This window comes from Trachinotus anak, unplaced genomic scaffold (assembly GCF_046630095.1).
Source record: "Trachinotus anak isolate AG129_WGS33_773 ecotype Australia unplaced genomic scaffold, CSIRO_AGI_Tana_v1 ptg000025l, whole genome shotgun sequence".
In the NCBI taxonomy this organism is placed as follows: domain Eukaryota; kingdom Metazoa; phylum Chordata; class Actinopteri; order Carangiformes; family Carangidae; genus Trachinotus; species Trachinotus anak.
The window spans coordinates 16,261,384-16,288,567 of NW_027273876.1; the positions used below are offsets into that span (position 1 = coordinate 16,261,384).

At 40.0% G+C, this 27,184-nt stretch overlaps 3 protein-coding genes across 5 annotated transcripts; 1 reads left to right on the forward strand and 2 right to left on the reverse strand.

Moving 5' to 3' along the window:
* Positions 1-1,386: 1,386 nt before the first annotated feature.
* LOC139609274 (transmembrane protein 273-like) lies at positions 1,387-7,576 on the reverse strand. Of its 2 annotated transcripts, XM_071463614.1 has the most exons (6): positions 6,460-7,576; positions 5,247-5,311; positions 3,403-3,456; positions 2,132-2,239; positions 1,873-1,898; positions 1,387-1,679 (listed from the first exon to the last, which is right to left on the reverse strand). In XM_071463614.1, exons 1-6 carry the CDS (start codon positions 6,591-6,593, stop codon positions 1,602-1,604), a joined length of 465 nt encoding a protein of 154 aa, XP_071319715.1. In that variant the 5' UTR covers positions 6,594-7,576; the 3' UTR covers positions 1,387-1,601. The 2 variants fall into 2 exon arrangements, with proteins under 2 accessions (XP_071319715.1, XP_071319717.1); XM_071463616.1 differs by lacking the exon at positions 5,247-5,311 and having other exon boundaries at positions 6,460-6,560.
* A 3,708-nt stretch (positions 7,577-11,284) lies between these two features.
* On the forward strand, positions 11,285-20,867 carry LOC139608927 (myosin-2 heavy chain). 2 transcript variants are annotated; one of them, XM_071463072.1, is made up of 3 exons: positions 11,285-11,441; positions 11,547-11,643; positions 13,090-20,867. In XM_071463072.1, exon 3 carries the CDS (start codon positions 13,224-13,226, stop codon positions 19,590-19,592), a length of 6,369 nt encoding a protein of 2,122 aa, XP_071319173.1. In that variant the 5' UTR covers positions 11,285-11,441; positions 11,547-11,643; positions 13,090-13,223; the 3' UTR covers positions 19,593-20,867. The 2 variants fall into 2 exon arrangements, with proteins under 2 accessions (XP_071319173.1, XP_071319174.1); XM_071463073.1 differs by having other exon boundaries at positions 11,313-11,441; positions 11,550-11,643.
* Positions 20,868-22,406: 1,539 nt separating this feature from the next.
* Positions 22,407-24,905, reverse strand: LOC139608897 (bone morphogenetic protein 2-like). Its single transcript, XM_071463027.1, has 5 exons — positions 24,465-24,905; positions 24,032-24,171; positions 23,598-23,714; positions 23,312-23,501; positions 22,407-22,955 (listed from the first exon to the last, which is right to left on the reverse strand). Exons 1-5 carry the CDS (start codon positions 24,775-24,777, stop codon positions 22,540-22,542), a joined length of 1,176 nt encoding a protein of 391 aa, XP_071319128.1. The 5' UTR covers positions 24,778-24,905; the 3' UTR covers positions 22,407-22,539.
* Positions 24,906-27,184: the final 2,279 nt, after the last annotated feature.

Here is a 27,184-nt window from a genome sequence, read left to right on the forward strand (position 1 = left end):
TTATATGTCTGGGAATAAGGTAACGAGAGCTGTGAGAATGAAACAGAAAAGTGAGAGGCGGTAAAACCGGAACAATCAACTGAAAGATGTTAGAATGCCCAGTGGAGCTGAGAGAAACTGCAGGGTCGGGTGATAATTCTCTGTTGGATGAAGGATGGAGATGGCAAGCGGACAGTAAACGTGTAAACTGCGAACTTATCACCAAAAAAGATGTTTCTAAAGTTTTCATGAAGACGAAAGAACCAGAGTGCAGCAGCAGTTCAGTGACTATGCAATAAACACTTAGACTTCAGCAATGAGTACATCTGTTAGTTATTATTCTATGTTTGGATATAGAGTTACCAGTATATTAGCAACGGTTTTTATTGATTCTTCTTCATCTGGTGTGGAGGAGGCAGTCTCAGAAACTTGGCAGAGTACTCAGACTCCTTGTTAGGATGATGTAGATCATATGGTACGGAGGTGGAACAGTGCCAAAACACTGTATCCTGAGCCTGAACACTAAACTTGCTTGAAGTGAAACAGGACAATACATTTACATTTCTAGATCTCCACTATTACAACACAAGTCACCAACTAGCTTAATAACATGACAGACATTTGGACATTGAAAAAAAATGTGTTTGTAAAGATACAATTTACATTTATATAATATTAATACACATTCGTATTAAGATTATATCTATTCAGTTTGAAAGTTTCGTTTTCTAAAAAGTTTTTGTTTGGTTGAAGGGTTGAGGGGTTGAGCTCATAAAAAAATAATGAATAATTAAATAAATTTGAACAGCTAAAGCTCTGTGAAAACTGGGCAAACGCCATCTGCTGACGAAGGTCATGTGATATGATAAACAGCACCAGAACAGCTACTACATGGACCTTGTGGTCACTTTTGTTGGGAAAACAAACTTAAAATGAGGAACAGAAAATGTTTTGCATTCTCCTGTGTACTTCTTCTTTTTAAGTGTATTATGAACAAGTGACTAAAGCTGTTTCAATATAATGTTTTCTTACCATGTAATGATAAGTTTTGTACTTTTAGAACTTCTCTTGTACTTTAGGTATATCCATGAAATGCTCAGTGATTAGAAGCACAGCAATGTATAGAAACCCAGAGGTGGGAATGGTGTCACAAAAATAGCACATTGTCATTATTCAAATGAGATCAACTGTCAATCAGTATTATGTGTTTAATTTTTTGAAGTAATCAAATACAAATAACCATTTACAAAGCTCCTCCGGTGTCTTTTTCTTTGAGGTAAATGTTGCCCCCTTGTGGAAATGTTTGAAATTAGAGAAGTTTTCTGCTGAGTTGTGCCAAAGTGCAGTATGTGTGTCAGTAGAGCAGTAGAAAAAAAAAAAAAATTAAAAAAGCAAATAATCAAAATCTACATGTTCAGGCTCTACAAGAACTTCTTTTATTGAGCTTATTAAACAACACAATCAAAGAAAAATAAATTGTGGCGATTTCTCTTCCAACATAAATTATGAAAACCATAGTGATACATGTTATTTAGGAACAAGTACAAGATGTACAGCAGGTCTATGTTGATGTTTGCGTGACAAAGGGTGCACATTGTCCTGCAGATCATTCTGCCTGACCTTTAACACTGCATGTCAGGAAACTCCGCCGCCACGGGATTCTCTGATTGGCTGAGATGGCTCAAAGTGAGCAAGTGAGGCTGTGGTTGAGAGTAAATAAAGATTATTTACTGATTATTAATTCAATCTTTGTTTGTGTCGTGTCATCAATGATTGTCATGTATAAAAACAGGCAAAGGAACACAAAAGCAATTCATTCGTTTTGTGTTTGGTTTGATTGTATCATAATGATTATGTCACTGTAATAACAAGTTTTTAAGGTTAACATCTTACCTCTCTGGGTCTTCTCATACAATCATCTGTATAAAGACACAAAACCAATAAAACCATTTGACACATGATGACAAACCATGATGTTTACGCTGCATGAAAAGCTCAGTGTTTTCTCCTGCTCCCTAAATTTTCTGTCATTTAGACAGAAGTATTTAGACAGAAGATACATTTAAAAATGTATTATAAGATGTTGTATTATACAGCTCACAAATTACAATAGTAAATGACTTTAATGTGACCACTTGGTCCATCATCTCACCTGTGGTGTTCTCGTACACATGTTTCCTGATGATGTAGACCTTGATGATAATGAATCCAGCAGCTAAGAACAGGCCGATCCCAGCTCCGATCCAGGCGTACTTAGTTTCTGGAGGAAAAACAACCAGCGGACATGAAATGGACAGTAACAAACAAGATTCAGAACAACAACAACAACGGAGCAGACCATCGGTTTTGAGTAATGCCAGCTCATGTTTAGCCCTCCTGACACTCTGAACAGCACGTGTGTGTATGTTTGTGTGGCCAGAGGAGGAGGAGGAGAAGATGTTTGATTTCACAACTTGTTTACTCTGTGTAACATAAAGGTCTCAGTCATGGTCTCATGCTCCTTTACAAATATTGGATTGCAGCATTCGTGTTTGCAATTTGAATCCTGAACATCTACGAATCATTGAGGGGGGTGGGGGTAGTGCTGGTCAACGGGCCAACACTCTCATGGGAGTTTGACCTCCTCAACAAAACATACATATCATCATCAGGCGTCCTGTTTGCAAAGCAGTCATTCCAGTTGTTTGAAAGCTGTCAGGACTCCAGCAAGAATTTTCAAACAATGAAACTCTTGGAGCTAGTTCCTCTACATGAATGGAACCACCAGACTGAGGGTGGAAGACCCAGTATTACACTTGATACTTCAGTGGTGAAAACTTATACCAAACTTTGATAAATTAATTTAGGTAGGTCGACATTATATGGAGCCAACCTGAAACTTAAGTGTCCCCGTGTTGTGACCCATTAAAATAAATCAGTCACCATTTACGACCACTGAATATCGATTTTTTTTTTCCCCACCATGTTTTATTTGAATGATTATTAGATTCATAAAAAAGAAAAATGACAATGTCATTTACTGAAAAGGAACAAAGATTAGAGAGAAAATAATTGCATAACATGTTTGTTCTGCTTGCTTTCCTCTCCTGCCACTTATCTCATGAACCCATCTGTTGGTCCCGCCCCTCTAATCAACCACTAATCTTCTCAGCATCAATATTCCTGTCAGAATATATTCATCAGATACCAAGATAACAATAAAATGGCAATAGGGTTCAGTAATTATATGTCTTTTTGTCATTTAACCCTTTAATGATTTGCTCTAAAACATAAAACCTTTACAAAGACTTTACTGTGCAACTATTGTTGCTCAATGACTGTTTACAGGAAGCCACCCCTCTAGTATGCAGGTTATGAAATTACCTCTAATCTACCTTAGAATCAGCAGTATGTTCAGTATGTTATGTTCCTCTGTTGACCCACCCAGTTTTTCTTCAGAATCTGCTCCATCTCCTCTCACACCCATCAGCAGACACTCTGAAACACACAATTAATGATTCAATTCAGGTCACAAAAACAGGCTGTTCAGACAGACAGGAAGGAGGCAACACCACTATGTTGTCCCTTACATCAGATAAGACTCAGCTCATTGACATCTTACTGCACAATTCAGTGCAGTAACTGTTGCACAATGCTCAGTCATGCACTTGCTTTAGTATCTAGTTTTAAAGCATTACCGGGGCAGCAGAAAAGTAAAAATCTTGCTCAAAGGCACATTAGCAGTAGTTGCCTGCCTTAGATTTTGACCACTGGAGACAGAGTGTTTTACAGGGGTTGACCTCTGACCTCTGGCCCCTGCCTCAAATAACATACAGTAAAGATCACGTGCGCTGTTAGAGGCTCTATACCTGAACATAGATTTGAGACTCTCAGTGTGAAGTACTTAAAAAAAAAAATCTAGGAATCTGAAATCTATTCACAAAATTTATAGTAATACATTAAGTCATAAATAACAAGGCTTTTAGGAGTGACACACAAGCCATGCACTAACAAGTAAACACAAACAGTTCACATTATTTTAGACACAGCTTGACATGTGCCAGCTGCTAGTTAGATCGACAGTTTACCTGAACCACACTTTTAACAATGATTATCTAGTAACATGTGCCCCATTGTGGTGACCGAGGAGCCCCCGTGTTGATTTATGTCTTAACCAAACACATGCATTTTTAAATTGAGGTTCATGTGTTTAGATATTCCTTTGTATTCCTTTGCGAGACAGGCACCTCTTAGAGAGAGAAATGAATATATTATGGTTTAAAATAAAGAGCAAAATATATTAGGACAAATAAATTGAATTTATTGGAAATTAGTTTAGATAATACAGACTACTACACATAAGCTACAACCCATACGGTAGATTTTAGATTAAACCAAACACATTGGTTTTGAATCTGGATTCAGTGTCAGTTTTATGATGGTAGAAAACATAGTAAACGACAAAAGAATATTTTGCAGGTCCTGGAAGGTTCTAGAGAAGACTGTACATACATAAGATTACCGTGAGGAAGAGTGATAATTTTGTCTTTAGATTTAAGCTTGTGAAATGCCAAGGTCCAAACAAAAATACACATGCTCAGTGTTTTTTAGGTGATCCCTGGTTCGCATTTTCTCTTCGGCTTTGCGCACACAAGTTCCATAGTTTCATAATTAGAGCTCGGTAGTCATTCTTGTTGAACATTTATTGCTATTGTGTAGCTGAAATTTTAAAGGTGTAAATAAAGCTGCTGTAACTTGTGTTAGATTCTCTTGCACATATTAGGTCTTTTTCAGAAAACAACATCAACTATGTATGTCTTTGCAGCAAGAGTGGGATTTTAAGTTTATGACATGCAAGGGAAAGTATAGGGAGGAAACGCACAATTATATGAATTATTGCCAAGAGACCCTTGAGCAAGGCACTCAGCTGCTCCTGTTCAGAGGTCAAAAGACAGTGGAGTGGTGCTGTGGGAGGTGAAGTATGACTGTAACTGAGAATGGAGCAGGGTGTTGCTGAGACAGAGCATACATGCTCAGCAAGTGGCTATCTCACATTTTTAAAACCACCAGTGGCATTCCTCTGGCAGCCCCGGCACCTGCTCTGTTGCTGCTGTAAGTGGGATCCTAAATAAGAACTAAAGTAAATGCAGCTTTAGGGGAAATCAGCCAATCAATAAACAAGGAAAGTGACTATCCTGTGACCTTTTCAGCAGTCATTTGTCAGCATGTTATAGGATTACACTTTATTTACCTTGTCTCTTAGTAGTAGAAACATGCAGGTTAAGTACCTTGCTGAAGGACACAAGCGGGAGTTTGATCGCTGCAGCTGTGTTGGCTGTTGCAGGTGCCGAACCTGTGACAGTTCATGGAATGATTTGTGTATCAGTCTATGGTAATTTCAGCTTAACGCGTCCTGAGTGTTTGGAGATAAAGTTTCCAGTGACCAGCGTGTGACCTCTTACATAATGTGTCATGTCCAGCAAGCAGAGCATTGACAGTCTAACAGCTCACAGTACGCAAGACTTATAGGCTGACAATAAAAACAACTACTTCTACAATTAATACTGCATTAACATTCTGTGACAAAAAAAAATATTAATTCAGTGTATGACTTTCATTAAACTGGCAAACTACATAATTACAAAAAGGATGTAATGCCTTCATATGATATCTTTTTAAGCTGATTATTCTACCACAAAAATCACTACATATAGCATCTATGTAATACCTACAAATGCAGAAACTGCACTATGCTTTCAGCTCGTCACTGAATGCAAAGAAAATGTTTTCTTTCAGGTTTCCCTCTCTATTTAACAAGATTGTTCAAGAAATAAATTATTATCATTTTAAGTTCATAATGTCTCATTGTTTAATTGTGTGTCTGTCTGATCGTCTACTATTAATGTTTATCTTGAAATTAATATGTGAGTTAAGAGTAGCATAACTGTGATTTCCAGTCTGAGACAGGCTAAGCTGGGTAGCTTTAACAGGAATTTAGCTTTTTTTTTTTCATTGTGGTTTGTTTTAGCTAATATTTCATTTAGTTATGTGAAATAACTAACTATACAATAGTTGAATGGCTATTTAACTATAGCTACTTAACTCTATAACAGCTTTTTTTTTTTTTTTTTGGCAGAGAGTTAGTTTTAGCTTTAGCTAAGGTTAGTTTTGACTCACTGACCAGATGGTGTTGCTGTCTAGATGACTGTATCTGTGTGGCAACTGCAGCGTCTAGACACCACAGATTACACAACCAGTGTGCAGTTATTAAAATTTCTCTTGCAGACTATAAATTTTATATCCAGTTCAAACAGAAATCACATATTTCTATTGAATAATATTATTAATTTGGTAAAACAGATGTTACAAAGTCTTAAAGTTGGCTTATGTAACTACATTTCGGCTTTATCATTTTACTTTCTAGCCTAAAACTGTCATCACTGTATAAGGTTCAGGACCATTACTATTTAACAACAACATATGGATGTCCATTGTACTCACCAGTGATGAGGACAGTCCTGACGACAGCTGACAGACAGCCACACGTCTGAAATGCTCTCATGTCGCTCTGTGTTTCTAGGGCAGTGTACTGATTTCTTGAGCTGCTGTGAGTCTTTACTCAGATGGTATATCATGACGAGCGATTTCCTGAGGTTTCAAAGCTGTATTGATTAAAAGATTAGGCATCTACTTGACAGTTGTTGAATGCCCATTAAGTTTAATGAGGCTTATTTTTGACCCTAGCATTAACCATTAAATAGTGAAAAAAGTCTCATTAAAGTATTAGTCTGGAATTTTTTTTTTTTTTTTTCATATTACAAAATTTCTGCTTTGATATAATTTACTGTTGACTAAATGGTGTGATTCTTAAACCTACCTAAACATCTTTGAAAGTTTAAGGTGTTTCAATAAGTTTTATGTGTCTGGTGTTTGTATCCATAACTTTTAGCCTCTCCTATATTTCATATGCACAGACTGTTTACTGCAGCATTAAATGGCTGGCACTGATTCTGGGTAACTGGTGGAAAGATTTGTGGGCCAGATGTTGCCACAGCAGACATGATACTCTTATTACTGCCAATAAAATATCATAGGTCAAGGTCGCCATGCAAACTAGACTGGATCCAACCCAGTGGGTTTGGACTTGAGATGATAGTGTGTTTGGCAGCTGATTTTCGTGACTTCTTCATGTGGTGATGATGTATCTGTTCTGATTTGTCAGCCGACTGCCGTTTCAGCCCCGAGCATATCAGTTATTGTCTTGTCATCGCGCCCCTGACGTAAGGCAAATAATGGTTGTGTATGCAGTGACGTTCCGTCATACAAGAGTTGGTGGTTTCATTCTAGGATATGTTTTGTTTTTATATCTATGAAATCAGATGTCCTAGATGTCTTTGATGAATACCGATTTACTTACATTACTGAAAATGAAATCTGTTGGGAAACACCCATCATCTTTAAAAACAACATATTATATGAGTGACATGAGTGAAGATATTTGCTTCAAAGGGTTTCATTTCTGCAGCGGCCTACTTAACACTTTCATTTCACCTCACACAGGAAATGATGATTCAATGTGAGATTTGATGTTAGGAGTTTTTGATGTCATGTTAAAAAGTAATAGAGATGCTCTTTTAACACAGAAGACTAAAACTAAACTGCCCACTCACTCATTACCAGTACCAAATTGAATTGCGTGTTGTGTCTCATATGTGATATTCTAAATCGTCATATCTTCTACTATATATGATTTGCCCCAGCAGTGCTAGAGCTCCCATACCAGAGTTTACTAGCCTGTCAGTCCTTACTACCCTCCTGTCCCTGCCTGTCCCAATTCTCAGTGGGCATGAAGGAGCATGAGCCAGGCTGCTGGCTTACTCCTCATGGTCACACAGCCAACCAAAACACATGTGGGTGTCAGTCATAATGGCACAAACAAAAGTCAGATCCTGTGTCTGCCAGACTGGCCTTCATTCTTGGATGTCTGTTGTCCAACATAACAGTCCAGCTTGTCTGCTTTCTGCTTTTTTCTTTCTCTTTGTACGAGTATTTGCAGGGAAAAGCAATCAAAAGTCCATATATTTCAGTTATGTTTTGTATATTATGATTTGGCGCTATACAAATAAAATTGAATTGAATTGAATTGAACTAAACTATAGCTAAATACAACAGCTGTCTCCCTATCTTTATGTCTAATTTCTTACTGTTTACTAACTGGCTCAGGGCATCAAGCAGTGCATTTACTTGTTCGAAAAAAAGCACAGTAAATGTATCTGCATCAACCTACTCTTACATATTTCCAGCAGCTCAGATTTTATGGCTTGGCTGATGTGGAAAAGCTGATGCATCGATACAAACTAAATGCAGCAAAGTGCAATGGAAACTCTGGAAATAAATCATGGTGTACATGAAGCATTTCGATTTCTTTCTGTTCCTCTGAAGAGACAGAAAATAGCAGCAGTTGAAAATATCAGATCTGTGCGGAGCAATGAGGAGATGAACTGAATGAATTGATGAAATAAACATAAATGTCACATTTCCATCATGTTTTTTACCTGATTATCTTTAAGGGTATGACTGGTGCTTTTTTAATTACATTGTGAACTCAAGGAATAGTCTAATGGTACCTGAAGAATTAGTGCCACCAGCTGTTTATCTAAACATGCTCAACCTCTAACATTCACATAACAGGAATGTATGCATGTTTCCTGGAAATTTGGTTAAGAATAGTGAACAAGACGTGGTGTAAAGGGGCTTTTAGTACGTTTCGTCTGCCGCCGGACGGTGGCAGTGGTTGCCGATTGAAAAGAGCCTTAGCCATCTTTGCGTTTAGAAGACAAGGTTATAATACAGTTATTGCTAATTCTAGGTCAAAGGTTATAATACGGCCTCTGAGGGCTAAAGTGACTTGCTATCTTAAAGTGATGAGACAGGCTGGGGCCAGCAAGTTAGCGTACTACCTTGAGTAGAAGAAAAGGCACACAAGTTAGGAGTTAGGAGTTAACATTGATGTTGCACCACTGGAAACAGCCCTTATTGAGTGAAGAAATGAAGTTTGATGCTGGACCCACAACCAGTTTCCTCTAGACTGGTAAGTGAACAACTAATTGTTGATGCAAACATTGGCTATGCAGCAATAGAAAAGCTTACAAATGATTCCGATTCTGATTCTGATTCAGAAATAGCTCTTTTAACAAGGCAGCCAGCCAAGAGACGATCAAGAACAGCTAGCTATGTATTAGCCTCCTCAGAAGTCACATGCTCACAGTGAAGCCCTCCAAACTCTGAAGAAACCCTGGTCATTTCCTACTGTAGATGTAAACTTACCAGTTTGTAGCTAGATAGAGAAGAAGACACAACATAAATGAAACAACTTGAGTCTAGCCACCTACGCCCAGCTTCCAGCTGTTGCACCAAGCTAAAAGTTTCTTGGATAAGTCTCTTCACATTGAACACACAGTCAAAATATCCTTTGGTCCAACACCTGATGAGGCTTGAAGGAAGCAAATCCCTCAAACCAGTTCCAGTAAGAACTGCGAGCAGAATTTTTCGTTTAATAATGTAATCCTAACTTGTAATCTCTTAAGATAAAAAGTGATCATTACTCTCCACATGATGGAACAACCAGCTTTCAAGTTTATGGTTTTACAGTTTGCAGTGTTTCATCGTTAAAAGTCTTTGGTCTGAATTTCACTTTAACTGTCATTATAGCATGCATTAGCTTTTTGGCTAGGATATATGGAATAAGTAGCTGGCAACACACTGGGTCAAATTTGCTGTTGGAAGGTTGGAGACAGACAGAGAAAGGTGAGTTATAGGCTAGAGGTGGAAGTTTAGTGTGAGAGGGGAAGGAGAGGGCAGGCACACGTGAGGCCTTATTCTGGGAAAGACATGAGTGCAGACAGTAAAAAAGAAAAAATGCTCTCACACACAGTGTCTCTGCTCACAACATGATATTCCCACACTGCTCAGCAAGTAAGTCCATCCCCCCAAAACAATGCTGGGACTTTTCCCTGGTAGAAACACCATGTTACCCTAGATCTACAGTGCAATAATCATATGATTTGTCAGACAAGAGACTAATTTAACATGATTTGTGGAAATGTTTCCATCCATTGGTGATCAAAGAAGAACAGTTTTAAGTGACCTTTTTAACCTGATTCACACACTTTGACTGAGGCATAGTACAAATGTACAGTATCTGTCCATTCAGCGGAAAATTGTCGAATGTGAAGACCATTTTTGCAGAAAATAGCACATACTGCTGCCTAAAGTTAGTCAGCTAACATGTGCAGCGTGTGCGTTTGACTGATTAGCCGAAGTGTGGGAGGTGCAGTCAGCAGAAAAGCAGGTTGTTACCTTATGAAATACAACATGACAGAAATAGACTGGCTTAAATATGGCACCTTGATGGAGCACAGCTCTGTGGATGCTGGTGCTGCTGGAGCCATGGAGTCATGGAGTTGTTGTAGGGGCCAGAGAGGTCTCGACAGAAACGTTGATTTAGTGTGTTTTTGGACTACTTCCTGTTGAAGTTTATTAATTATACTACTGTAGGTACAATTCAAAAACAATTTCACTTACAGACTAATAACTAATGTCATGAAAAAGGTAACATACTGCAGGATATCTAACAGGGAGTTTGTGCTCTCATAACATATAAAAATAAGTTAAACTGCACAGTATTTCTCAAACACTCCACTTTCTCCATTTTTGGAATGCATGGGGTCATCCTGCGCATTTGACTTCATCCATTTGACTTTCTATGACTCATGTAGGGTACCAAGTCAACAAAATGCCCCCTCCATTTCAGCTCAATCTCATGGCAACAACAGCTGCCTTGGTCCTAAAACTAGACTACTCAGTCACACATCTTCATGTCCACAACATGGCCTTGTAAACAGAGCTTAAACAACAATGATTAGGCCAGCCCTGCCAAACTCATATCCGTCAGCAGACATCTGCCTCCAGCTACCAAACGGCCCTTCAGGGACTGTCACACTAATTTGGAGATATATGACGCAATGGGCTATATCAGAGAGCCTGTTTCCCTGGGTGACAAAGGCGGAATGAGTCAGCAGCTAAGTGTTAGCCAATGGTCTTGGCAACCCGGACCCCACCCCTGTTCATTGTCTCCACCAAGATTCATCTGATCAATGCCTCGTCGTCACTGACATGAAGGCCCTCTGTCATCAAAGGTGCCTTACACTAAAGCAAGGGTCCATGTGGGAACCTATCAGCCTTCACTGCTTAGATACAAAAATAACCAATGACAGTGTCCATTTCATCCTGCTGGTCTGCCTTGCCCTGCCACTCGACACCCACTGGTTATTCCAATGTGAGCTTGCTAGCTGCGTACTGTGTTGCTGCTCAGTTTGGCCACACCAATTTGTGCGTCTATTTTGGTATCTTCTGAGCTCGCTATTAGGAGCCTGGCCACACCAGTGCATTTGAACATGGAACTGAGGACTTGACTCACTTTGGTGAGTTTTTTTTTTCTTTTTGGAGTTTTCTTTGTTTTTTCAACATCTATAGAAAAAAAGTTTGTTTACCATGAATGACAACTGCTAACTGGAATTTATTCTCAGCAGGTGGTACTGCACTGGATTCTGCAATGAGGATTTGTGTTTGATACCAGACTCAAGATTAGACCCTTACACTCAGCATGAAAGACTCATCACCAAGGTGAGGCACAAGTGTGATTTTACAAATGTTTTTTAGGACATGAAAAGTAATGAAATGCACCCAATATAAGATAGTTAAAGTTTGATTTGTGGCATAAACATCAACGGCCAAACAGACCTAAAGCACAAGGGCCACAGGACCTGTTGGCATTTTATTGCTATGAAATCATTACACATATCTACTGTTATATTATTTACATTATAAGTACACATGTATCAGGAAAAAACAAAATTACATTCTAGTGGTTGTGCCTTTATACAGTATAACTGGGGTACTTCATTCCTTGAGTATAAATACATGAGCAGATGCGGGGAAAGTACCGCGGTTGCTAACTGATCTGTGGTTATGATAGCAGGAAGATAGTTGGCGACCAAAGTCTATTGGAAAGGCATAGCATACTGTAAGTTAGGCTCAAGATACAGTAAAGCCTCTAGGTTCTAGCAATTCTAACAGGGTTGTTTTGCTTTAATAGTGATAAACATAATAATGATAAATATTTTGGCTGCAGTTTTTTTTCCTACAAGAGTTTTTCTTAAAATCATCCTTGACCATGAATGAAGGCAGAGGGCAAGAGGAGGGCTTCTCTACTATTAAACTCTATTTAAAATTTTATCATTTTAATCCACATATACAACAAAATACACTGCTGAATCATGGAATGTCTATATTTATATTAGTCTCAGTTGATTTCATCTGCTTATAAGGAGAGTCATGGTTGTGTGGATAGATGAAGAGTTGAGTTATATGCCAGTGGCTGTGCTCCCAGGTCAGGGCATATAAATGGGTTAATGAGCTATTCTAAGACCTCACCCAGATACCTAAAGTAAGCTACAGTAGAGCAGCTGCTAAGGTGCACTGTGAATGGTGTGATGATTTACTTGCATTTCCTGTGCTCTGTGGTGTAAACCTCTATGAATATGGCATGAATATGGTTCTAGAGATTTGCAGAGGAGCTGTCTGTTAATTAACCCAACAAATTCATTAAATGTGAAAAAGTTATGATTGCATATAAAGGGGATCAATGTGAAATGTTGGCCTTCATTTTGAACTGCAGAGCAAATGCACAATGGAAATGTTTATCTTTTCTAATACTGTTGCTATATATGGAGTAGGGGTTGTTCTCATAGCTACAAACAGTGTGCTTAGTGCTCACAACTTACAGTGTTAAAAATAACCAAGTGCATGGTATGAAGTGTTTGTCTGCTGCTTGCATAGCGACAGCACGGCTGAAGCCGGCACGTGATGTGTACATAAAGGTCAACAGTAGAACTATAGAGTTCAAAACCATTTATAGTAATCATGTCAATCAAACAAGCTTTTCACAATGTTTTTGAAATCCTAAGATGTTAATATAATCATTGCTTACAATTTGCAGCTAAGTAGATTAGTTTAAAACTACAGCCTTTAAATGCTGACATTGATTTTACTGTCTTTTTTTTTTTTTAGAAAGTTTACATATTCCATCTCTTCATATCTTATCAACTTGAGCTGGAAGAATACCAAAGGACCTAGAGAGCTGCAGCTGCTGTAGAGGAGGCAAGACAGGTGATGCCCAGGACAGAAAGAGACTTGTTGACATCATGAGCTGTGTGGAAAAGCGACACATGAGCCATCGGATGGGAAGCATGCTTCACCATCGCTTCCCCAATGGCTTCACTGACTTGTTCATGGATGAAACTGATCGGGAGGTCAGCATTCTCACAGATCGAGCCTTCCGCAGTCTCTGCGTTGGAGATGATGCAGTTTATAATGACGACTTCTTGTATGGATACTCACCTTTCAGCTGCCACAAACCCTTAGTGGGGGAGCCTCTTAAAAAGACTCATCATAAGGAAACTAAAAAGCAAGGGCAAAACAAAAATGACAAAAATGGTGCCCAGCCATGGAAACAGCAGCAACAGAAGAATATATCCCACATGTCATCTTTCCTCAAGGCATTAAGTGCCACAGAAGGAAGCTGTGAGGGGATGTTAATCAAAAATGGAGACTCTAATGGGGAATCATGGGATAAGTCGGCACTTCGCAGCATCCAAAGAGAGCTATCAGAATTCTCCTCGGATTATCACACTAATCTCACAGATAGACGTTACAAGAACCATCACTCTAGAGATGGTTCCTCAAGCAAAACAGGCAAAGATGCTGGGAAATCCTCAAAGATAAAAAATGGGAAATCCACTGTCAAACTAAGGAAACTTAACATCAAGAACTTTTTCCTCCACAGTGAGTTTAGCCCTTTCCAAACATGGAGAGATTTTAAGCGGTTTCCTTTTGGCCAGGAGGAGACAGCCACATCTGTTCGTCCCGCAGATAATATCCCTAAGTGGTATGATTTGCCGTTTTACAAGGAGCTAACAGAGGCGCACAGAAAAGAGACTCTGCACACAGAGGACGCACAGTCATGCCAGAAAGCAGCAGTGGAGTCCCCTCCTCCCACTGCTCCTAAACCCATCCATCCCCCTCCTCCACCAAAGGTGCTGCCAAAGCCCTCAGACACTCCATCTGAAAAGAGGTGTTCATCAGAAGGAGGGGATGGGGTTGCTGCCCCCTGGAGGCGCAACAGGTCCCAGGCAAAAAGTGCTATTCCAGCCAGTCAGCCTGGAATACCAAGTCAGGACAATAATTCAAAGGCAGTGGATGAAAGTCTTTTGTTGGTCAAAAAGGAAGCTAGATCTGTGGAGGTGAAAGCAATTGAGGAAGTCAGCTCTTTGGCCTCTACTCCATTCAGTATCTGCCAGCTGATGACTCCCCTCATTCCCTCCAGACAACCAACAGAAACATCAGAAATCCTTCAAGGAGTCCTCTCGCCCTCTGTCCTTGACCTTCCACTTAGGCCACACTCTGAGGCCAAAGTGACCCCTGAACCACCAGTCAAACGGGACAACTACAAATCACTTGCCTCAAGCATCCTCTTCAACCTCAAAGACAACAGGAAAAGGGTTAAAAGCCGTTACAGCCCACCTAAATTCAAAACTTTAGAATTGCCTGAGGGTGGCATCCAATCCCCACAATCAGATCATTTGAAACATCCACAAGCTGGCTCTGAGGGCAATGCATCTGGCTTAAGCACCCCTGCCATTTTAAAAGATGGACAAACAGTTTGCAGTCCTAACTTGGAACCTGTCAGCACCCCAATTGCTGGTCTTACAAAGCAAGATACCGACAGGCCTCTGTCGGATGATTATTTGTTATCAAATCTACTGCAAACCAAAAGGGAGGCTGCAGGTAGCAGTGGTATTGGTGAGGAGAATCTCATCTCCCCCTTTATACACTCAAAAAAGAATAAGAGTCCCATGGCTAAAAAGCAAAACTATCCCTCTCTGAATTTGTACAAGAAAGCCAGCCCTGCTGACAGTGACATGAAATATCTTCTAGTCCCTTTGAGCAACAGTGCTCCTGTGCATGTAGACCAACCAACTGAGACAAATGAACTTTCACCACTCATGCTAAACAAAGAACTCTCCCCAAAAGCACTGCCAACAAACACAGAGCTTTCACCAAATACTTTAAATGTCAACAAAGATCGTTCACCCATAATTTCACCCCATGCAATTGAGAGTGAGAGGTTGTCATCAAATATATTTGTAGGGGAAAGACCTTTAAATGTGCCAGACAAAGCAAAACAGCCAGTGAAAGACACGAAAGAAAAAGACTTTGGAGTGCAGCCTGCTTCGAAGCAAAAAGATATAAGTGGCCAAACTGTGAGTACAATGGATGTCATCAGAGCAGCTAGGGAAGCAATTAATGCAGCAAAAAATAAAGCTCTATTTGAGGGTCAGTCAGAAAGCATCAAGAAGCCAATTGCAGACATAGAAGTAATGAAGGAGAAAGACATAGATAAGAAGGTTTCCCATTCAATGGAAAGGTTTAGTAGCACAAGAGGGAGTTCAGTACCAGAAAACAACGTTTCATCTCAAATTAGAACTGACTCAACTGGTGCAACACTGGTTGGCACCAATGGCACTGTCAAGAAAGAGCCTCCACCAGTTCCCAAGAGAAATTTTGCAAAATCTGACATTGAATTTGCTCTTGACAAACAGCAAACACATAACATTGACAAACACACAAATGGTGAGTCTGGGGATGCAAAACTAGATTTGCCACCAAAAGAAAATGAACATGTCTCAAAACAAGGGAAAATCAAAAGTATATTCTCAGCCCGACAGAACAATTATATAAAACATCAGAGATATGCAATGACGGGTGATGAACAAATAGAGGAATGTGAGGAAGGTGATCTGAATGTGAACGCAAGAACAGAGGCAGATGAGGAGATAATGTCACCAAGAGAAATAAGAGATAGTGAGCATATCATTAATGATTTACATGCTTTGAAAGAGCTGGAGAGAGCAAGGCTTGGTGATCATATTCTTGAGAATGCAAAGAACAAATTGGGGGTTATTAACCTAGATGAGGAGGCCAGGGCTAAGAATGATTTGATCTCACGGGAGCTTCGGAATATAAAGAAGGGCATGCTGTCCATGAGAGGAAACACATCGGCTAAGAGAGAACTATTTGCAAAGAAAGAGAAGGAGCAGAAAAAGCAGGAGGCTTTCACAAAGACAGACAGTAATGTCAGAGTAAACAAAGCACTTATAAATGACAATTATGACAGAGCCAAAATGGCTCTTGAAGAGGTCATCTCAGAGAGGCAGAAGAGAAGGAATAAATCCACAGAAAAAGATAAGAATCCAATATTTGATGAGAACACTAGTGATGAATGTTATGTAACAAAGGCACAGCAACGTGAAAAAACTATGAAAGATTCTATGATGGAGGGCAAAGAAAAACCAAATGGAAGCTTTTCCACACTAAAACAGAAAGAACTAAAAGAGAGGTTGGGCGATCTGAGAGACCACAATCACATGAGGCAGATTTTGTCCCAAACTGAACCTAGACTTGGTGAGACTCACAGATCAAGTGGTAGGATAGCTCTACCAGGCATGGACAAGATTGGAAATGAGCTAGACACACTACTTAAAACTAAAGCTAAACATGATGATAAACTAAGTGATAATCTTAGCTATGAATCAGATGAGGTGAATTTCAGACATTTAGCAAGACAGATGTCTGAAGACAGTGGAGAAAATGTGTCTACTGAAATTATAAGTAAAACCTTAGATGCTCCTCCTGTTCCTCCTAGGAGCAAAAAAGGAAGCAACAGAAGAGATGGAAGCATCACTAAGGAAATAGATAGTCTGAAAGATGCAACAGATGAGGATGCCTTTCACAAAAATGGGAAATACGAGAATGGTGATATACACATACATGAGATGAGGAGCATCTCAGGAAAACAAGAAGTAGACATTGATCTGTTCACAAAAGAAGCTATTCCCAGTCAAAGTGAAACCATGTCTGACAAAGAGATGTGGAATGTGGTAAATGATGCAAATTCAAAATCCATTACTGCAAATGATGCAGTTACATGTGAGCCCATCTTACCATCAAATTACCCACAATCTGGAAATAGACTGTACTTATCACCAAAGTTCAGGGGAGATAGAAATGAGGCAAACAACCTGCAAGTAGATATGAGGCCCACAAGGGAAGACACATTTGAAAACAGCGATGCCAAGGCACAAGAAGCACGCAAGATAAAGCGAAAGGCCCCTTTAAAAACAGACAATGTAATCACAACAGATAACAATGTAACTAAAAATCTAGTAGCAGAAGATGATCCCAACAAAATAAATAGACTTACTGAGGAAATAAATGTGGATACAGCGGCTCTCAGTGAAAAGCCCAGAAACATAATATCACCCTTACTACTGGTAAATGGTATTAATGTCAATCAGAGCCCGCCCGATCAAGCCAGCTTGTCCTCAAAATCATCCTATTTCTCTGTGGAGAGTGCACTGCACAGAAATACTGAGACTGAGTCAAATGTTTACCACTCACTGGAGAACTTGATTGGAGAGGTGGAGGAGGTTGATGAGGAAATGTGGAATGTCTCACGAAACATGAAACAGGATGCGGACAGGACTGAAATGGAATATTATTCTTTAAGTGAGCATGAAAGTGAGCCAGAGGTTGTAAAGCGACTGATAACATCTCCTCAAAAAGAGACAGAAGTACCATCCAATGACAGCAAAGAAAGAGAAAATACCACTACAGACCACAATGTAACTCATGCTGAAAGCAATCAGACACCTTTGTCACCCTCTAACACCTTTTCACCAACTTTGGAAATCCCTGCCTTATTTAAAGTCAAAGACAACACTTTCAGTGTTAAGTTGAAGAAGACTGTACAACCTTGGTCACCAAGAGGGAGTCTAAGTGGCTCAGAGAGGGGAGAGGAGGAGTTACATCCAGTAAAGGAAGAGCTCACATCGGCTAATGAAACTACCACCAGTGGTAGCACCTTTATTCCAGCAGAAATCTTGAAACCTAAAGAGATTTTATCAAACCATTCACCTTCCCTGCTGTTCTCGCCTTCAAATCTACGAAATGAAAATCCAAAGAAACCTCAATCTCAACAGTTCCTCACTGTCCCACAGGAGGAAGACAGATATTCTGGAGTGAGTCCATCATCTGAAGGCGTGGAGAGCTTAACAACCAGCACAGCTGACACAGCTGATGAGATGGGAATGAATGCAGGGCGTGAAGTGTCAAAGGTTCCCAGCGAACACTCTGAATCCAACTGCAGTGCTAATGAAAGCCAGACAGGGTTACCCAAACCACCAGCTGTCTTACCCAAATCTGAAAAGGCTGTTCTCAAAGCCAAAAAGCTGACAAATAGAAGAATCAAGAAGGAAGAGACCCACAATTCATCTCAAAGCAGCAGCAAACACAGAACAGATAGACACAAAGGTGACAAATCTGAGCAAAAAAGTAGCAGCAGCAGTAGGAATAGCAAGAGTGGCGAGAGAAAACACAGAGAAAGAATGGAAGACAGTCACCATCAGAGAGAAAACCATCATGGTAAAACCAGCACTGACAGAAATGAGCAACTATTCCATGGAAGAAGAAGCCACAACAGTGAAAACCGGCATCATGATAGAGCAGAAATGAACCACAACACTCGGAGACAAAGCCATGAGTCAGTGGATAGCAATAACCGGATCAAAGAAGCACTACCCACTGTTGCAATAGAAAGGCAAGGCCGCAGCAGTGACAGACATATTAGAGATAAGCCAGATAAAAGACATTACAGCACTGATAGGGTCATCAGTAATGTTCCTGTGTACAAAGCTCATGTCGGCGAGAGACCCATGTCAGACAGGCCATTCCACCGATCGCAAAGCACTGATAGATACTTAGGAGATAAAGAGGAACGCAGGCTTAGTGCTGATATGTCAGTCAATGAGAAGTTTGATCCAAGGACCCAGCGCATTGAGAAATCCATTATGGATGAGTTTCAGCAGAGAGGCCGAGCCAGAGACAAGGCAAGCAGAGACAACCCACTGAGAAGGAGTCACAGTATTGATGCGTACAGTGCCGAAGTACCTCACGCTTCGACCCTGTCTCGTCAGTCAAGCCACACCAGCCAGCTTTCACGCCAGTCCAGCATTGAGCATGCTATTGTTACGCAGTCCTTCCCTATGACCCAACGTAAGCTCCTCCAGGATCCAGACTCAGGGCAGTACTTCTTTGTAGATATGCCTGTACAAGTCAAGACAAAAACCTTCTTTGATCCAGAAACAGGAAACTATGTGCAGTTGCCAGTCAAGCCGCCAGAGGGGGCTATTCCTCAGGCATCTCCCATGGAGGTCTTGACCCCACCTCTGGTTGTTTACCATGGTTTTGTCCCAGTGCCTCTATCCCCTATGGCTCAGAAAGCTACCACCCAAGCTCCTCACAAGGAACCGGAAGAGTTTGAGCAGAGACACCTTGAAAGGTCAAGACAAATGCACTGTAAGGAGGGACACCCATATTTAGAGCCTGTCTATGGTCAACAGGACCATATGTTAGGGGAGTTCCTGGGCACTGAGGAGCTGGACTGTCCAAGCTGATAAGCCATGAAGTTTGAAAGGAAAAATCCACCCTCCTCATATGCTGTATCATCAAATTGTGATGTTCATTGCATACCAGGAATTATTTTGTGATCAAGTGTTATCTACTTTTACTCCAGTTAGTTATTTCCTACATTTGCCACAAGGATTTCAAGCAAGTGAAAGTATTTCTTTGATGAATTTTTCCCTATGTGACTGCTGATGTTGGTCCAAGATGGCAACTCCAGAAAGAACCACTCGGTTTTCTAAAAATCTCACGCTGTTTAACATCATTTTGGCTGTGATGGAGTATCTCAATTTGATTTTTCACTGTTATATACACAATAAGAAAAATACACCATAAGCAACAAAATGGGCCCCGTAATGCAAAGTACATCGCCTATAACTGTTTAATTTTTAACAGTGTTAAAGTGTTTAAGGGTGGATTTTTTCTTCAAGGTTACGTGTTTTCTCAGTACTGATATTTGATCCTTGTTTTGCTTTACTGGCCTTAAACTTTCATGAGACACAGAAGCACTGTGTGCTTTGTGAAAGCTTATGAGGTCACTACTGTGTTTATGAAAGGGAATGAGTTTGACTTGAGCGTGAACTGACAGGAGATAATGAATTTGTGGATGAATGATAGTTGCTGTTGAGTGCTGTTGTTTGAATGTGGGTTGGAGTATTTGTGTAAGATAATGTGCAATTTTTGAGACAGATAAGGGACATGGACAATCCATGTACATAATGTATTTAAGTGTAAACAGAGACGGGAAGGCTTGAATGTAAATGTGAAATATTTATTGTAAATGCTGAGTTTGTTGTATTCAACTAAAGTGGTATTCAGGTCTGTACTACTTTTCAGGTATTGTGGCGTTTTATTACCTGCAAATTTTGTTGCCTTAAGATTCTTTTTCCACCAGACAGTTTCCAGTCACTGAAGTTATAATTAGAGATACCTGAAACAAATAGAATTCTTTGAAATAATTATATTTGATTTACTTATTAGTGATTTCAACTGATTGTGTCCACACAATTAAATATCAAAATATTTTGCATGCTAAAGTTGAAATTGCAGTTATACCTGTTGAATATGTTTGATACAACACGAAATTCATTTATATTGTCTAAAAGCTTGAATTGGCATTATTGTAGTTAATGTTTTTAATAAGCAGAGGACATAAAGGAGAATTGGTTTTGCAAGTTTGTTGCATTGGCATTTTTCTAAACTAGAGTAAAGCAGGGCTGTATTGTGTCTGTGATCCATTCCAATAAAAATCAACTGTTTTTACAGACTTATGTTGCACTACTGATATTGATTTTACTCCACTCATTTTTCAATTAAAGCACGTCTAAACAACGGATAAACAAAGTTTTTTTAAGAATTGTTATGATTGATTATTCAAATATTGTTCAATAACATAACAGTGAAATTAATTTTTGGATAAGGTTCTTGGTGGGCAACGGAACCTAAAATGTACACAATACTATTGGGTAATTAACTCTTTGACTAATGGAAAATAATAAATAAATTTATGAGTGAACAATTACTCTGTGCAGAGTTGCAGTTGTAGATTAGGTTTATAGACTTCAGTTAGACCTCTCTCCTGCCATCTGTTGGTCAAATAATATAAAGTCCGGAATGAACAAGAGGATAAGTGACAACCTGTATGTTACTTTATTTTACTTATCTGCACTACTCTACAATGAATAAGAGCATAGATACAAATTCCCCAGTTTACTGTTCTTGAAGGTTGACAAGATCATCTCTTATTGACCGTGCAGCTGTTCCATCTGAGGTTTTAAGTGTTCCTTTAATAAAATACACACATTCAATACAGTTTCTAATCTATGTTGAGACCGCTAAGGTTGTAAAATTAATTTACATCTTCAATATTTATGTTACATGTTCATCCTCCCAGTGAGATCAAGATTCTGACTGTTGATATTACACTTCCCTAATCTCTGCATCTGTTTTTTGAAAACAGTGAAAACAATGTTGATTAAAAGAGTGACTGATTACGAAATCAAAATACCTGTGTGCATCGACACAAAAACAAAATACTGACATTTAAAGCTAGTCAATTAAAAGCAAGGGTCTCCTACTTGTAAATTGAATATTTCTGGGTTTCAGGATTTTGGTTTGAGAAAACAGGACATATCCCACAACTTTGTTGTAAATATTTTATCTTAATTTTATTTTAATTTTTAACTTGTAGTTCTACCTTTGATTTTACTCTAAGTCTATTTATGTTACTGTTTGCACCAAACACCAGCACAAATTCCTTGTATGTGGAAACATACTTGGCAATAAAACTGATTCTGATTCTGATTAAAGACTTTACCTTAGGCATGGGGGAATGGAGATGGGTATTATTCACCCTTTTATTATACTTTAAATAACAAATAATTAATCTGTCAATATATATATAATAATCGACAAATTCATAAATAATGAAAATGTTCTTTTGTTGCAGCCCTATTGAGATATAATCAAAAACAAACACTGACACCCTGGCAAGTCAAAAAGCTTAATCCCAGATAAAAAGTACATTAATATTTTATGGATACTAACATGGGATGGCTCAGTGTTACTGAACTGAGAGGCATCCAAATCAAGTTCCAGGGGTCTTTGGAAGACCCTCAAGTGGGTACATGGGGCCCCAACTTTGCACTTAAATAACTCCCCCTCTCAACCTGTAGCAACTAGTACTAACCCAAGATTAAGCACAAAAACTAATCTCAACTGAGGATCGTAGTAGGTTTGTCATGAATGTATTTGTTCATTCTGTCCTTAAAAACCTTAGACTAAACAGGACAAAGACTCACTGATTAATAGTTGAGGAATAGCTGTTTTATTTCTCAAAATAATACAATATTTAAACATATGCACAAAAATACAGTGTTTTAATCAACTCAATCATCTCCCCATCCCTCATTGTCCCAGTGTGAAACAGTGCACAGCCAGTCAGTGACAGCCGCAGCTTAATGCCACCATGTCGTCATACTGCTTCAAAACCACGTTCTCCTCATCATCAAAGTATAACAAGCTGATGGACTGGAGTCTGTCAGGCACACAGCAGGGTGCTCCCACTTCATTGCTAGAGAGCTTGAGTGCGTGCATGATGGAGCGCACCGTGGCGTGGTTGGTTGCTCTGAGGCTGCCCCCGAGCGGGAACGGACAGGAGCCTTTGCAGTGGTAGGCGTTGTATCCCCTGGGAGAGATGATCCAGCCTGACCAGCCGATCTCTTCAAAGTCAACAAAGAGGGGAACCCGCTGGCATGACTGGGAGTGGCCTTGGGGTAAGAAACCTGGAGAAGCACGTCGCCTCCTGCTGCGGTGGTCATGGCGCTCAGGTGCTGCTGCTGCAGGTTGAGCTTGCCCTATGGAAAGAGGAAGATAATCACATTGGGTTAGAATAGTATCATAAATAAGAAATATTTCTTTTTGGGCATCTTAAATATTCATAGCACAGATTAATTTGCTGAATTGAACACTATGTCAACTTTAAAAACCACTCCACAGCTATCGAAACATCCAAGTTATAGGTTGACTGCTCTACAAGAGAAACATGAAACATGTAAGTGACATGGTGTCATAATGTTCACATTTCATTTACATACTACTGTTGTACTGCTGCTACTGAAATGCAAAGTAAACACAGATAAAGACCCTCTCGTGCCCATACTTTGTGTTATCCACTCTTACAAACACGCCCACACCATGACCACCACCTTACCGAGGTATGACTGGTTTGATGCTCCTGTCCTCCCGTCATCGGAGAATATGACCAGGTACGAGTTTGTGTCTGTCAGCTCTGCATTCTGTTTCAATGAGGACACCACTGACTCCATCCAGTTACCAGACGGAAGTGTGGTCACCACCAAGATGCCGTTATTCTCCTGGCTGTTATGGATCCACTTAGACACCTGACATTCAAAGCAGGATTCAACAGGTTATTTTAGAAATACTTTTTGTACCATACTTTTTGGTTTCAAATTAAACAAAACTATTGAGGCTGTTACCGTTTGAGTTACATTGAAGATTTCCCATCCCTGTGTGTAAAGAGGCACCAGTCTGGATGTGATGAGGTTTCCTCTCCAAGGCTTCACTCGGCTGTCCAGCACCTCATACAGATCCACCTGGACAGTCAAGACATACATCTGTCACTTCACTGAACTGTGTCCATCTCATCACCACTTCCAAAAATCAGCTAAAGACTTATATCTACAAATAACTATAACATTTAAGCAGGTTAACTGTTCTTATTTGTGGTAAATCAGTCACCAAACTACTGCTCAGAAAGAACTGTCTGTCAGATAGATCTTTGGTCATTGGTGATGTTTACTTTTTTGCTCTGGGGGATCAAATTTGGACTAAATATAAAGACATGACACATGAAGATTTCATTTATCTACCTAAGCACAAATTAAATAATGTCGAGCAGTAAGATTTGTACCTTATAGAAATGAGGCCCATGTGACTTTCCGAGGTAAAACTTCTGTTTATTTCTGAACCAACGAAACTCCGCTTTGATCATTCTCTCCTCTCTGCCGAAAGACGACAGGTTGAAGAAGTGAAACCTCTCTCCAGCATGACCTGCAGGCGGGGAAATACCAAACACATCTTTAGTGACACGATTAAATACTCTGCTCTTAAAGAAAAGTTTCAATGTCTGTACAACTGTATGTTAAACAGACGCATGGCTGTGCGTTTTTGCGCTCTTGGATAACATTTACGCACTCTAATCCACACATTTCCAGTATTTGCTGCTGCTAGATGGCAAAAGGTTTGACTACAGATTAGTAAATTAAATATATTTTCCAAAATACATCCTCATAAAACAGTCGTATCTCACGCGTAAAGGTCAGTTTTTACAGGCTTTTGCTCACCTTTATCCTCGAAGCTCCGCACTATGTTTCCTTCCAGAATCTCCTTCTGGCTTTTCGGGGCCCCATCCGAGACTGACACCGCGTTAAAGAGATCCAACATGAACTGAGGCGCCTTCTTGTGAGGAGCCACCGCCGGACCTCGGGGCAAATCCCTCAGGTGGAACAACGCGTCCAGCTTCTCGCCCACCGTCTTCGTGGCATCCAAACCGTCCCGCCGCTCTGCCGCGCCCCTGTCCCGCGGGATGGCGAGCAGAGTGACGCATCTCAGCTGGAGAGCGAGGACGAGCCAGAGGCGCAGAGCTCCTGCTGTCATTTTAGTGAGAGTGGACTGAGCTCTGCACCTGAGGGACGGTGGGTGATAAGGGCGACCCCGCTGCCTTTGATGACAGTCTGTCCCTGTATTCAGCTAACACCGGGAGATGATTGGGCCGTGATTGATGATGGTGGAAAGAAAAACACAAAGCAGAGGTGAAAATGACCCGAGAGTCAGCTATAAAGATAAAAATAAATAAATGACTAATTCCCCTTCATTTGTATGAGCATGCCACAGTAGGTTAGAGGCTATTTGTCTCAGATTTGTCCCCTTCAACAGACTTTTAGCAGAAAGCAGACATATTTGTAGAGCTATGAAAGCTTTTCTAAGCTTTTATTGCAGCTACAAGATCATTTTTAGTATAAAACCTTCTGACTGGAGTTAACCATGGAAACTACTATTAATTATTGTTTTCTGATAACCCCTTTGACCACATATTACATCTGCATTGTTGAACAAATTAAAAAAAAGGTAATAGAAAGTGAAATAAATACATAATTGAAATGCTGTGTATAGAAATGTGGTAGTAATAAATGTTTAGATACATTAAATAAAGGTTACATAATGAGGATATATCTTTATTTGTGTTTAATTATTTAATCATTGGTGTTTTTTTCGGAGGCACTGCTGCACCACAGTCGTGCTCTAACAGGGGCCAATCAGCCGGCCAACCAAACAAAGTTCTCCCATTATGATGCCGCTCCACATCACGTGTTTCCCGGCCCAGTTGTGTGTTATCAGTGTGAGGCCAGTTGCGAGAGAGCAAACGAAAACAGCCGAGCCGTGACGCACATGAAGCGCGTTTTCTAAAGCGGCTGTTAATGCGCGCATTTCCACAAAACGCAGCCCGGTCATCTTGAACCCCCCCCCCCCAATTCACCCAACACATACACACACACGCACACACACACACACACACACTGTTTGGAGAGTGACTCAGAGTTAACACCGAAATCAACACGGCGTGTTTATTCCTCCGTTAAGATGAATCCGGGATGATCTCCAATCAATCAGGTCGAACAAAAGGGATCAAATTCCCAAGATCATCAAGCTGATCAATGGCCCAGTCTCTCCCCTATTATTAATCAAATTCATGGCGATTACACAGGAATGATGATCCCCTCATTTAGGGGCCATTACTCACGGTTTTAGGGGCCCTTTTTCTGATCTCTTGTATCACTTAGTAGCCACGCTGTCAGATAAGCCACAGGATGGATTATAGCTATAAACACTGTAAACAACAGGATACCAGGAGATCAAATGATGATTGGATTTAATGAAACAGAAGGGGAATTTTTAAAGGACAAAGTTAAGGATATTCAGTGTATCAGGAAACAGTTGCAGTGTTATGTGTGTATGTGTGATTGGGGTATGTTGTCTCATGTTTTTGGGCAGTGAACATTTCTTTCAATTTTCCTGCTGAACTCAAGAAAGGAGGTGCTGTGGAAGCCACCAATGGAGGATCCACGATTCTCTCTGTGATTATATTTTTGTTCCTCTGCAGATGTGTAATGTTCACGTGTGACATCTTGGCACGTGAAGGTGTACTACACAGCTGGATGGTGTGGGATGTCCTCAAATGTTTACACTGGCCATGTGCTGATCACAGATAAACGTGCAGGGAAGCCCTGTGACGTAGATGTGTGAAGAGCTTCTCCCAACAGCTAAGCATAGAGTACAGCGTGCCACGTAGAGTAACCTCGCTGGAGATCATAAATTGGAGCTTTTATTGTGAAAAAATTGAAACCTTTTTTGTTTTACAGCTTTTCTGACTGCCACTCAGCTGTCAGATATGAATAAGCAAACAAAAGTGCTGTAACCACACTAATAGTCTGCAGCCACACCAGCAGCTCTGTGGTGATGTTTAACTGGTATCATGTTTGCCATTGTCTTGGCTCCACAAATTGAAGCACAAACAGAATCAGACACCAAATAGAGTTTGATTATTTGCGTTTGATTACTTCATCATATTTTGATTCGCATTCTCCAACTGCAGAGTTGATTTACTCCTCATTTATTTTCCTTGCAGTAAGATTACTGGCTGGCTTACATCAATGTGCACATCATCAGTAGTCCTTTCTATAATATTTGTATTTCCAGATTGTTTTCATGTGTGTGAATGAGTCTGTGTGTACTTTTGTGCATGGTATTGCGTGTATTAGCAACCTCAACTGACTGAACTGTTTGGAAGCGGAACAATATTGTAAATTCATATATATTTTACCAGCTTTGCTTTTTTTATCATATGAACCGTGACATTTAAGAAAATTACATTCTCACGTTACAAAACAGGTAAGTAGCAGCATCTCATTTATCCAGATATGTCAAAAAGAGGCTCATGGCAGATATCTTGACTTGTCTTAGTGGTAAAAGCAGGAATTCAGCAGCTTTTCTTTCTGTGACATGT

Coding starts and splice junctions, on each gene's coding strand:
- LOC139609274 (XM_071463614.1), bottom strand. CDS start 6,593: ATGATATACCATCTGAGTAAAGACTCACAGCAGCTCAAGAAATCAGTA. Junction 5,312..6,459: donor CAGGACTGTCCTCATCACTG/GTGAGTACAATG, acceptor GAACTGTCACAG/GTTCGGCACCTGCAACAGCC. Junction 1,899..2,131: donor TGTGTACGAGAACACCACAG/GTGAGATGATGG, acceptor GTCTTTATACAG/ATGATTGTATGAGAAGACCC.
- LOC139608897 (XM_071463027.1), bottom strand. CDS start 24,777: ATGACAGCAGGAGCTCTGCGCCTCTGGCTCGTCCTCGCTCTCCAGCTG. Junction 24,172..24,464: donor GCGGAGCTTCGAGGATAAAG/GTGAGCAAAAGC, acceptor CCCCGCCTGCAG/GTCATGCTGGAGAGAGGTTT. Junction 22,956..23,311: donor ATCAAACCAGTCATACCTCG/GTAAGGTGGTGG, acceptor CTCTTTCCATAG/GGCAAGCTCAACCTGCAGCA.
- LOC139608927 (XM_071463072.1), top strand. CDS start 13,224: ATGAGCTGTGTGGAAAAGCGACACATGAGCCATCGGATGGGAAGCATG.